Source organism: Myxine glutinosa, chromosome 1 (assembly GCF_964187855.1).
Source record: "Myxine glutinosa chromosome 1, kmMyxGlut1.1, whole genome shotgun sequence".
Lineage (NCBI taxonomy): Eukaryota > Metazoa > Chordata > Myxini > Myxiniformes > Myxinidae > Myxine > Myxine glutinosa.
The window spans coordinates 297,756,791-297,769,718 of NC_136261.1; the positions used below are offsets into that span (position 1 = coordinate 297,756,791).

At 44.7% G+C, this 12,928-nt stretch overlaps 1 protein-coding gene across 1 annotated transcript in view; it reads right to left on the bottom strand.

Moving 5' to 3' along the window:
* Window positions 1–12,928, bottom strand: part of LOC137439429 (inositol 1,4,5-trisphosphate-gated calcium channel ITPR1) — a 371,962-nt gene that overhangs the window by 236,997 nt on the left and 122,037 nt on the right. Inside the window, exons 9-14 of the mRNA XM_078767929.1 lie at window positions 6,551–6,646; window positions 6,289–6,339; window positions 4,497–4,654; window positions 4,238–4,337; window positions 1,047–1,207; window positions 381–522 (exon numbers count right to left, since the gene is read on the bottom strand). Coding sequence (XP_078624055.1) covers window positions 381–522; window positions 1,047–1,207; window positions 4,238–4,337; window positions 4,497–4,654; window positions 6,289–6,339; window positions 6,551–6,646 — 708 coding nt within the window. The remainder of the gene's footprint in view (window positions 1–380; window positions 523–1,046; window positions 1,208–4,237; window positions 4,338–4,496; window positions 4,655–6,288; window positions 6,340–6,550; window positions 6,647–12,928) is intronic.

The following is a 12,928-nucleotide window of genomic DNA, read 5'->3' on the forward strand; positions in this document are numbered from 1 at the left end:
ACAACTACACAATTCTGGATGAAGACCACTCAGTGTCGAAATATCAGACTTGAGCCTTGCCTGCTGAGCAGGATACACTCATACATGGTGATTTTATTTTGAACATGGATATTTCCACTGAACTAAAACTACTTCTTTACCATCTTTCCCTGCTGACATCAGCCTAGTGTCACATTCACAGAAATGAGTGAATGGGACTCTATCCCAGCACAAAACAAAATTTTTGAAATTTACTTTACCCAAAGAATATTCGTCCATTCACTCATTTGTTGACCACGAGCCTTTCAAAAACAACCCTCCCTTCAACCCCCGGCCAACATGTCTCCCCTCCCATGCAAAAATAGCGCATCAAGCATTCGTATATTTTCCACGTCACTAACCTGTTTCAGTATGTTTTGCTCTCTCATTAGTTTCTGCCGCTCACGGTTTGGGCGGGACACGCGCACCCCAAGGACATCTTTCCCAGTGTTTGGTACGTCTGCCACAAAGAAAACCAGGTCCTCAAGAAGTTTGGTCACAAATCTGCAGCCAATAAAAGGAAAAAGGAAGTATGAAAATAGTTTATTTTCATTTTTGGAAGATCACACATTTTGGCCCGTCTACATATTATGTATACAAAACAGCATTTTTTTTTTTTTTATTCATTGCTGCCTCTTCACCTCCCTTCTTTCTACACACTGATTCACCTGCTCTCCTCTTTCCATTATTTCCACAATCCTTCCATTATTTACTGATCCTCTCTGTTCTACTTCCTTTTCCCATTTCATGGAGGGAGGCATATGAAATATGTAGAAAAGTTGGAAATGTCATTTATTATTATAGTGAAAGGATGAACCCAAAGTTACTCACAAGATTGGAAGTAAATAAAAAAGGAGTGTAATCAAACATATTCAGAATTGATTGAAATGTAATGTATTCATTTGGAAAATAATTTACTCTCAAAGAACAGGTCTGACTTTAGTTCCTCAGAAAAAATGACCTAAATCATAGATGTAATTAATATGTGGCACACACATTTTTGTTATTTTTGACGATTGCCTACACACCTTCGTTCATTCTGTGTAATAGTTCCTTTTTCCAGCTTCAGTGCAATCGAAGCTAGTTCACGGCTTGCATCGTTCGCAAAATCAAGGTCACGAACCTCAGCTGGGGAAACAGGAATGATGGCAAAAGCTTCCTTGTCTTCTTTCTCATGATATGTTCCAATCTGCAGTGGACAAATCGTGGAAAGGAGTAAAAAAAGATGATCATTTTTTGTCATTCTATTGTAAGCAATCAAATACACGAAGTACAGTACTAGGCAAAAGTTTGGCTTATTATTTTACTTTTGTGGTGCTATTCCCCATTAAACATTTGTGGGAAGTTATAAGTGTGCAATATAGGTAGACTAGTATAAAAAAAATTTAAAAAACCACCTTTAGAGGCCATTTTTCCCCGCAAGCGGTGGTTGGCCTTTTTCGGGAACTGTGGTTGTTGTTGTTTTTCGGTCCCCTTTTTGAAGCAATGTTTTACGGCCGGATGCCCTTCCTGACGCCAACCCTTTTTGCCACCTTTTAACGACAAGCAGGGAATTACCAGTGAACTGGTACTCAATTTGCCGACCTCGGAAGGATGACAGGCTGAGTCAACCCCCCTGGCGTTAATTCAGCGATTGACCGGGATTCGAACCCAGGATCCTAGGATCCTAAGCCGGCACCCTAGCCGCTAGCCCAACACCAGGGACTCAACCCAACACCCAACTAGCCCAACACCAGCGCTAGCCCAACAAGACTAGTATAAAAGCTCATAAAAAATGACGGGTTGGACTAATCTTATTCGAAATATTCAAGGAGAGTGGAAGATATGATGTTTTTTTTTAGCAAGAAAAAGCATTATTTTAAAACACATATGTGACCCTATTTTCTTTCTTTATCTTCTGTGATGTTTTGTTTCGACGGTACAGCATTGTGAACATGCCAGAGTCTGAAGCCTCAGCCTAGTGGCTCTTATTTGGGTCCTCATGGACTTTTAGGTATTTTAGGTCCTCTGGGTCATTTGGGTCTTTTAGGTCCTTTGGGTGTTTTGTGTCTTCGGAGTCCTTGAGGTCTTTTGGGCCTGCTGTGTCGTTTGGGTCCTTTGGGTCCTTAGGGTCCTTTGAGTCTTCGGTCTTTTGGGTCCTTGGGGTTTTTTGGGTCCTTGAGGTCTTTGGGGTCAAGTGTTGTCAGGGTGTTTTGGGTCCTCTGGGCCTTTTGGCTATTTTGTCTATTTGGGGTATTTTGGCTATTTGGGGTATTTTGGCTATTTGGGGTATTTTGGCTATTCGGGGTATTTTGGCTATTTGGGGTATTCAAGATCTTTTGGGTTCTCTGGGTGTTTTGCGTCCTCTGGGTCTTTTGTGTCTTCTGTGTCCTCTGGGTCTTCGGAGTTCTTGGGGTCTTTTGGGTCCTCGGGGGTTGCGTGATGAACAGCATTGGTGAACAGCAATCTTCAGGTCTATATACAGATTATCGATGGGATTCAAGTTTAGGCTTTGGCTGGGTCACTCAAGGACGTTCACGCTCTTATTCTGAAACCATTCCAGTGTTGCTTTGGCTGTATGCTTGGGGTCATTGTCCTGTTGGAATGTAAATCTTCGCCGCAGGTCTTTTGCACTCTGAAGCAGGTTCTCTTCAAGGATTTGTCTGTATGTGGCTCCATTCATTGTTCCCTCTCCATGCAAGTCTCCCAGTCCCTGCCACTAAAAAGCATCCCCATAACATGATGCTGCCACCACCATGCTTCATGGCAGGTATGTGTTATGTGTTTCATTGTATGTGTTAGATAGGTGATGAGATGTGCTCGGTTCCCGCCAGATGTAGCGCTTTACATTCATTCCAAAGAGTTCAATTTTTGTCTCATCAGGCCACAAAATATTTTGCCTAATGCTCCCAGAGTCTTGTTTATCATTCATTATTATTTTTCTTTCCTCTTTCTTCTTTGTAAAGCTCTTTGGGATTTTCTTCAAACTAAAAATTGGTATATGATAAATCAATTATTACTTCTTTACGTTTTTGTCAAAGCATTGAGTTACAATTAAAAGCAATCCTCCATATTTATCTTCACCTGTCATCGTACAACTTTATTCCAATTTTCTTAGCTATATAACCGAATGTAAGGGGCCTTGGTTGGCTCAACTGGCTGAGCCTCAATATTGAATAATTTGGTGATTCTTAATTCAAGACCCAACTCCCAACGCGAAAGGAATGACCGAGTGTATTTCTCTGCTGAGTAACTGCTTCAGCAAAACCAATACTTTGAAAACAGAGAATGGTCATAGATGCCTATTATAACACAATGTAAAGCCATTGTTATAACAGCTTTGAGGATACATTAATACTACTGTGAGAAACAAACTGAAAAGTACTCTGAAGGCAATTTTGTGGTGTTTCGATAACTTCAGAAACATGTATTTTTGTCTCGAGCAAGGCAAGTCTTTTGGAACACATCTTGATATGCTATCTTTGTTTGGGCAGATCATATCATATCATATTTGGGTCTGGGCAGATCATATCACCAAGCTGGCCTGGAATGTTGGTCACCACCTCAGAATTATCTGCAGGGTCAAGTGCTTCCTCGGCTTGTAATGGGGTGCAAGATCTTGATCCAAAGTGCATTGGAATAAGACTCCTCATACCTTCCACAAGTCTAAGCTTAACCTTAACACCCACCTGCATCGTTTTGTATCCCTCTTCTCACACCTGTTGAACCATCTTTCTGGGTCAATTGCTCAATGTTCTTCTCTCCATGTTCTTCTCTCAATTGCTCCATGAAAGCAAATTGTACATGTTGTGATTGCTCGAAATATTGATAATATAATCGGGGTGAGACACCTGCTGGTGATTTGTTGATAAACTGTTTTCCCAGATTCATGCTTAAACTAAGGACATATCTGCAAAACCAATTGAAGACCATAGAATTATAACCAGGCTAAGTCACATTTTATTTTTTTCTCCCGTTTTCCACGTTTTTCAAAATATTTTTCACGTTTTTCTCGAAATGACTAAAATGTGACTTAGCCTGGTTATAATTCTATGGTCTTCAATTTTTATTGAGGCTCACAAGTTCACAGTATGCAAGATAACTATTTATCAATTTGGCTACAGAACATACCATTGCCGATCCCAATCTGCCTTTGCTCACATTTCTTTCCTCCTGATAATGATCCCAACTGACATGATGCATTTTCTCATTATTACCATCTTCTCCTCTTACAGATTACCTTAAGCATTACTGGCCTTTCCTCCTCCTTGTCAATGGGAATATTTGTACTGTGGACCCAAGTATTGGTGCAAAGATGACGCAGCCGCACATACGAATTTCTGTGAGAGGGGAAAACGTTGCAGTAGGGGGGCGGAGGAAAGTGGGTCCAGGTTGAAGTCTCAGACAAGCATACATTGGACAAACTAATTCTGTTATTTCCCAAAATAAAAAACACCAATATCTCCATCTGTACCCATGTACTTTCCCCAAAATCTTACCGGGGCACCAGCGAATCTCCTCTCTGCAGAGTTGTAGGATCAAGCTCAAAGATGGAGGCAATGTCATTACCATTGGGTACGGAAATGAGGGTGAACATTATCTGCTCTCGTCTGCTTCGAAGTCGTGCACGCTTAGTTTCAGCAGTAGTCATTGGTGTCTATATACAGGTACATCACATTTTTGGAAAAGCAGTGTAAATTGCATATCATCATCTATGAGTGAATGACAGGACATCCGTATGAAGGACTAGCAGAAGTACCCGGCATTGCCTAGCGGGGGAGGGGAGGGGAACGGGGAGAGGGGGAAGGGGAAGGGAGGGGAACGGGGGGGAGGGGAGGGGAACGGGGGGGAGGGGAGGAGAGGAGGGAGGGGGTAAGGGGAAGGGGTAGAGGGAGGGGAAAGGGGAGGGGGGAGGTGGGCAAAGGGGAGGGGAAAGGGGATGGGAAGGGGAGGGGGAAATGGAGGGGGAGGGCAGGGGGAGGGGGGAAGGGGAGGGGGAGGGGAGGGGAGGGGTAGGGTGGAGGGGAAGGGGGGAGGGGGAGGGGTAGGGTGGAGGGGAAGGGGGGGAGAGGGAGGAGGAAGGGGAGGGGAGGAAGGGGAGGGCCAGTCAACAATGACGTTGCAGTTCTCATGGTAGGAGAGCAGCACAACAATCGCGACATCGTTCTGCATCTTCGCAACAACAGCACGAAGCGAATTTTGGAGACTCACCAATCCTGTGACGCCCTCCAGTACCGGCGTTGCCGGGAGGGGGAAGGGAGACCCGTACATTCCCAACCCGTACATTCGCCCTCTCGACTCAAGCTCACTCGGACAAAAGCCTCGCACAAATTACACTGTGAAGGCCCAATGGCCATGCCCATGCCACAAATCAAGTACGTGAGCGAGTCTGGCGCACTGAATTGAAAATATATAGAACGCTCATACTCCGTGAAAAGTGTAGCCGCCGTGTCGCCATCTTGGTTAGCACGACTCGACCAACTCGCTTCGCCGGATCCCGTTTGTTTTGAACGTGTCCCAGATTTTAAAAGCCAGACAACTGTTAAAATGCCATTTTGTGCAGCAATAAACTGCTCCAATCGGTTAAGGAAGGGTTGTGGAAAGACGTTTCACAGCTGTTTCAAAGACGTTTAATTCATATCGCACAAAATCGACAAAAATCGACACAAAACACGATCGCACAAAAGGTGAAAAAACGCAATCGCTTTTCGCTCGGAATTACGTGCAAACGCGTGACGGAAATCACCATCGTCCAGCATCGAGTGCCAACCAAGATGGCGCCCGGTAGCTGCATCTCCACCTATGTGGTGTGAATGGCAATGGTCATTCTATATATTTTCAGTTCAATGGTCTGGCGGCGAGGATGGAACATCACGTGATCGCTCTGAGTGAATCAGCGAGCTGCTCTGGCACAGGCTGAGATTCCGTGTATAATGTTCCTCGCTGAAATGCGCTGAGGTAAATATGAATAAAAAATATGGATCTCGTCAAATATTTTTAGGTAGGCCATGTCCTTCCCAGGCTCAATGGCCATGTCTATGCCAAATATCAAGCACGTGAGCCTCTCCGTTTAGGAGTCTATCGGTAACACACACACACACACACACACACACACACACACACACACACACACACACACACACACACACACACACACACACACACACACACACACACACACACACACACACACACAAACTGCGTTTTATTTATATAGATGTCCTGTCATCCTTATGAGTGAATGACAGGACATCCAACAATAAAAGAGAAACCATTTAGGAAAAGTCTTACCTGTGCTTTACCTGCTCCATTGTGAACATCCTCATGGTAATCTGGGTTTTTCTGCAACAGAAAAGAGAAGAGACAGAGATGGGAGTTCTGTATTGCAAATTGTCTTTTTCCCCTTCAGATCAATTCAAATTGAAATTTAAATATAAAAAGCAAAAAAAAGGAGACGTCTACATGAGAATAATATGAATAGGTTATTTTGATAAAGAAGAGGCGCAAAGGAAACTTTTCAACATGATGCTCAAAGACGTACATGTTCTCATACCTCAGCAGCCAGGTTATCACCAGTGGCAAGGTGCTTGAAACGAAAAAGGCTGTTCCAATGACCAGCTCCCTCTTGACAAGGGTCATGTTGTACCACCTGCAATCACAGTCAAGTCTTTAAGCTACAGTAAGTTCGCCTACAATGTCGTTTTTAACAACGTTGTTTTGCTGCAACGTCACTAACCAATAGGCGAACACTACGATGTTTCAATATAATGTAGTCGGTTCCTGTCAGTGCGCCGCATTTTTCGACTTTCCTTCCTCCTGCACAGAATTAGGACTTAATGGAACTGGAAACAGACGAACGAGGACTTAATGGAACTGTAAAGAGTGAATGCGTTTGAGAAGGAGAAATAAAAGACTGAATAAGTGACGGTAGAAAATATATGATCGTGCAAATGGATGTACAGTGGCCTGCAAAAGTATTCACCCCCTACCAGTAATGCCACATTTAGATGAATTACAAATTACATAGAAACAATGTTTCCAAATGAGCTTTTTCGTCATAACTGAAGAGATCAAACTAAACAATGTTATATATATACAAACAGTCACGTGAAAAAGTAAGTACACCCCATGTAAAGTTTTGACTTTTTCAACATATTTCAACATACAGCTATTTGATCTTCATTTCAACAATATTGACAGATAAAGTTGATATAATATAACAAATATCATGAAACATTTACATTTTGTAGTCCATTGTATAATTTAAATACACATAAATGCAAATTTCGCATGTGGAAAAAGTAAGTACACCCCTACATTTATCACAACTTCAAACACCTAAAATTAGAATCAGGTGCACCAGCACAGGTGCAAATGATTAGAACATCGTCAGAGAGGATCTTGGAGTAACCTGTCTTATTTAAACCTCAGACATTTAGTTTGGTTTGCTCTTTGTTGTTGAAGTGTGCGGCGTCACCATGCCTAGATCAAATTGCTCTCTGAGGCCTTCATAAAGAAGGTTATAGATGCCTACGAGTCTGGGAAGGGATTTAAAAAGATCTCCAAACAATTTGAAATCAATCATTCGACTGTCCGGAAGCAAGTTTAGCCCGAGAGCAGACCGCAAGATGCTGAAAGAAGTCTCTAAGAACCCCAGAATGTCATCACGGGACCTACAGGTAGCTCTTGCCACTGTTGATGTCAAAGTGCACGAGTCTACCATTGGAAAGAGGCTGCACAAATTTGATCTACATGGGAGGTGTGCAGGAGGAAACCTTTGCTGTCCAGAAAGAACATCAGGGCAACACGAAAGTTTGCCAATGAACCCCTCGGCAAAGACCAGCACTTCTGGAACAATGTGCTCTGGACAGATGAGTCAAAGGTAGAGCTATTTGGCCACAGAACCAGAAGATATGTTTGGTGAAAACCAAAGACAGCATTTGACCACAAGAACCTGATACCAACTGTAAAGCATGGTGGTGGAAATATTATGGTTTGGGGCAGCTTTGCTGCATCAGGGCCTGGGCAGCTCACCATCATATAATCTACTATGAATTCTTCATTGTACCAAAGGGTGCTTGAGGATAATGTGAGGCCATCTGTCGGAGAGTTGAAGCTCAACCGAAGGTGGACCTTGTAACATGACAATGACCCGAAACACACCAGTAAATCCACCAAGGAATGGCTGAAAATAAATAAATGGAGTTCTGGAATGGCCAAGTCAAAGCCCGGATCTAAATCCCATCGAGATGTTGTGGGGGGATTTTAAACGAGCTGTGCATGCAAGGAAACCCTCAAACATCGCACAGCTGAAAGAATTCTGCATGGAGGAGTGGGCAAAAATTTCTCCCAGTTGATGTCAGAGACTGGTAGACAGTTATAAGAAACGCCTACTTGAGGTTGTTTCTGCCAAAGGGGGCAATAGCACCTATTAGAGCCAAGGGTGTACTTACTTTTTCCACATGCAAAATTTGCATTTATGTTTATTTAAATTATACAATGGACTATAAAATGCAAATGTTTCATGATATTTGTTATATTATATCACCTTTATCTATCAATATTGTTTTAATGAAGATCAAATAGCTGTATGTTGAAATATGTTGAAAAAGTCAAAACTTTACATGGGGTGTACTTACTTTTTCACGTGACTGTATGTATGTATGTATGTATGTATGTATGTATGTATGTATGTATATATATATATATATATATATATATATATATATATATATATATATATATATACATACATACATACATACATACATACATACATACATACATACATACATACATACAGTCACGTGAAAAAGTAAGTACACCCCATGTAAAGTTTTGACTTTTCCAACAGAGGTGCCAAGACAGAGTTCTAAGGAGCAGCTTTGGAGAGCGCACGGTGCACCGGAGGAGCTTCGCCGTGCAGTTTGGAACCGCGGCGGTTTTGGCGATCCCAGCTCGAGTATTGACGGCGGCTGTCCGCTTCCAGCCCGACCGATCCCCGCTGAACCTTCCTCCCCCGCCAAGCTATTCCTCCTTCCGATCATTCCTGCCTGCAAATTCCCCATTCGTGTGAGTCCGTCTTTGTTTGTCTTGTCCTTGGGTTTCTAAGTAAGACTGCATAGGTAAGCTAGAATTTTCACTGTGTCTCCTTGATTTCTTCTGTAAATTATTTTATTATCCTTCCTTCTCCTTGGTTTCTTTTGGTTGTAAATAGCAAATAAATTATATTCGTATTTACTACTTCTGTCGTCCTCTTCTTCACATCCGTGTCACCTTTGTCTTTTCCCCATTGAATATCTGTGGCACGATTTGGCCCACGTTTAAGGAATCGGGTCTTAGTCATTGTTAATAGTTCGGGCCGCGGCCGCCATCCGCTCGGCAAATCAACACCTTATCCACGGTCCGTAACAATATATATATATATATGTATATGTGTGTATATATGTATATGTATATGTGTGTATGTATATGTATATATATATATATATATATATATATATATATATATATATATATATTGTTACAGGTCGCGGACAGATGTTATAGACCGAGCGGTGGTGTAAGACCGCGACCTAACAAAACTCACCCGATTCACCCAGACTTTGGCCGGATCGCACCGCAGCTGCTCAATGAGGGGAAAAGACAAAAGCGACGAATGCAAAGAGGAAAAGGAATTAAAACGAGAAGACGTACAGACGAGTAATGGGGTTTATTATTTACACACACAAGCAAAAAGGAGCAATTAAGTTTATTTACAACACATAAGACGCAGGTGACACAGTGCAAATACTAGCTTATCTACAGGCTTAACTTATCCCAGGACAGAACAAACAGAACGCTGACTCACGCGGGGGATGCCAGGAATGGCAGAAGGTGGATGGCTGGAGGGAGAGGGAGAGGTCCAAGGGGGGTCCCGCAGCACAACCGGCGCGTTCAGCAGCCGCCGTTCCTCTTTGGCCCTGCTCCAAACCGCCGTTCAGGCCCCCTTTGGCGGTTGGGTGGTCTTGCGGCTGCGGCCTCCGTCCGCTGCGTTCCCAGGACTTGTCTCACTCGCTTTTCACCACCGACTCCTCACCACCGCAACCAACTGTGACCACTGACCCTCCTTTTGCAACCGACTCAGACCAACTCTTCTCTCTCTCTTTCTTGGTGCGACCAACTCCTCCTCTCTCTCTCTCTCTTTCTCCGACCAACCCAGAGTGCATCTCTCTTAGCTCACTTCCGGTTGCGCCCTTTTATAGCGCCCCCAGCGATCACGCCCCCCGGCGCTTTGGACACGCCCATCGGGGGTGCTCACCTCGGCCCTGGTTGGTCGCGCGACCCTCTGGCTCCGCCCTTGATGACGACGGGCGGGCACGCCTTTCTTCTCCGACCCGAGCACAGGTTCAATGGCGGTTTTGGAGGGGAGGTAATTGCCAAACGACGAAAAGGGGGAATGGAGGTTGTGGGAATGGGAATGAAGGGAATCTATCTCTTTTACTGGTGCAATGGAGTATTTCAATTAATGGAAGACACAGCCTTACACTAATACACAGAATAAGCTTTAACTATCGAACATGAATATCCTATGATTGGCTGACATGTATGCTTGTGAACTATGGGACGCCCTTTTGATCTTACACAGCTCCGGAGGCAGGAGGCACAGCACAACAACAACAACAATAATAATAATAATACAGCACACAATCAAAAAAATATATACAGTCCTCAAATCCACAACACTGCACCCTCCTCCTCTTAGGCACGTCCCGGGCCTACAACTTTTATCTTTAGCGTGACACGTAGGTGTAGTTCCCTCTATTTTTAACCTGACCCTGAGTGCGACAGTTTAAACATAAATAAGTGTCCCGCTGCTCCATTGCACCCTGCCTAACAGACTTTCGCCCACAGTTAACCGAATTGCGGAATGGTCTTCAAACTATACACTGACGGTGGGGAGCATTATTTACAATGACGCTATTTTTATTTACAAAACTAACCCAGGACCTGTGATTGTTCTTTCTGGGGGGGAGACAGTCTGCTCTGCATCGACGCACCATGAACGCACCCAAAAACGCACCAATACACACCCAAGCACCAATCGGTGCAGTCACCATTGTTCAATGAATAAAAATAAATTCAACAACCCCTAACCCTGCAGGTGATCTCTTGCTCTTCGGCTCCCTCTGCTGGTTATTATTATTTGGTCTTCCAGATGTTGTCATTCTTTTGCTTTGCTTACTGGCGGCCCATTTTCAATAAAGTGTGCCCAATGTGTCCTTTTTATTTGCTTTATTTATGGCCCACAGGGCCGACTATGTGTGGTTCACCTGTGGGGCATCGGTGCCCTGTGGCCAAGGTCCGCCAGCAAGATTTCGGGCCCTCATGGCCGGTTCCAGCAGAGGGGCCATGCCCCAACCCATGGGGTCCATAAGTGGTGCTCGGCCACAGACATGTGGTCCATAATGTGGTGCATCGATGCAGACAGCTGGTTCTGGGAATTTCGGGCGCACAATGGCCGACCCACGCACGCTCCCCTCGGCGCCCAACGGCGCACAGGTCATGTGGGAGACAAAAGGGGAAAGACAATTGAGCGAGGGGTAAGGTCACAAGGGTACACATCAATAAGGCAATGCAAGGCGAAATGCGTACGGAGGGCGAAGTGAGAAAGCTCGTCCCTACCGTACGTCACCCCCCTGTCACCTACCCTACCCTTACCCCATATGTACAAAAATTTACACATTTACAAATTCGTCACTACTGTCACGTCTTCCCCATATTTCCCCTATACCAAATTCGTCTCCACAATCCCTCTACTTCAAAATTTGCCATCATCAATTCATCATCAATCCTCATAAGGAGGCAGAGATGGAACATCAAAGCACAATGTCACACCCACGTCATGATGCGTCTCACATTCCAAACATTTGCCCAATAAAAAATAATAAAACATGGCATGGTGTGGAGTTCCTGTCACCTCCGGTGAGTGGGTGCAGATGGTGCGAGGAGATCCTTCATCCTAACTATCCTCTAAATGACTTTAACACACTTTACACTACCCGGGGTCTTTCTTCGGCCAAACCATTGGCCCTCTTACTCTATGGGTTCTAACAACCAATCCCCATTGACCAAACTGTGGTGCTTCTCAATTTGGGGTCTCACTCCCCCGATTCATCTCCCGGTGCTCTCGCACAATTTCTGGGCTGCGACGTCTAGCTCTCCCAACAGGTCTACCCACCTGCACACCTCCACCACTGTAGTTGCCACCCGAGCTTACCTAGCTCCTCACCCTAACCTAACTAACTGGGGACAGCCCCTCTCCTGGCTCTGTCACCCCATGGTGCCCTCTGGCACTGGGCTACCCGGGTCCGTCCTCCAGATCCTCGGGCCCCATCCACAACAACTACTACCGGCTCCCAGAGCCCACCTGCGGCCTCACCTGGCCGACATCCTCACAGTGGTGGAGTGCCCAAACCAACTACACACACTAACAGGCTACACGCCCAGCCATTTCCACAACACTAATGCACCCATCCAAAGACCATTCTTTCACCCGCACCACAGATGCCAATATCCAACCACAATTTACCTGTACCCTCTACCTAACACTTACACTACCCGCCCCGGGTATCCGTGATGGGGGTCCACTCTTCCCCCATTCACACCTTCGCACCATCCACTCCACTCCACAATTTCCACCATTCTCACTCCACGACCATCCATTCCAATCCTCCAGACCATTTATTCCATACACCTGTCTTTCATTCACCTGTCGTTGCACACCTGTGCAATCCTACCTGGTGCCACCTGCACCCTCCTCCTCTTCCTGGACCATTTGGTCAACACAACACACATCACCATCACTCACTCATACACTGCTCCACACACCTGTTCAGTTGCACACCTGTGCAATCACACCTGTTCCATTCTCACCTGTTCAATCCTCACA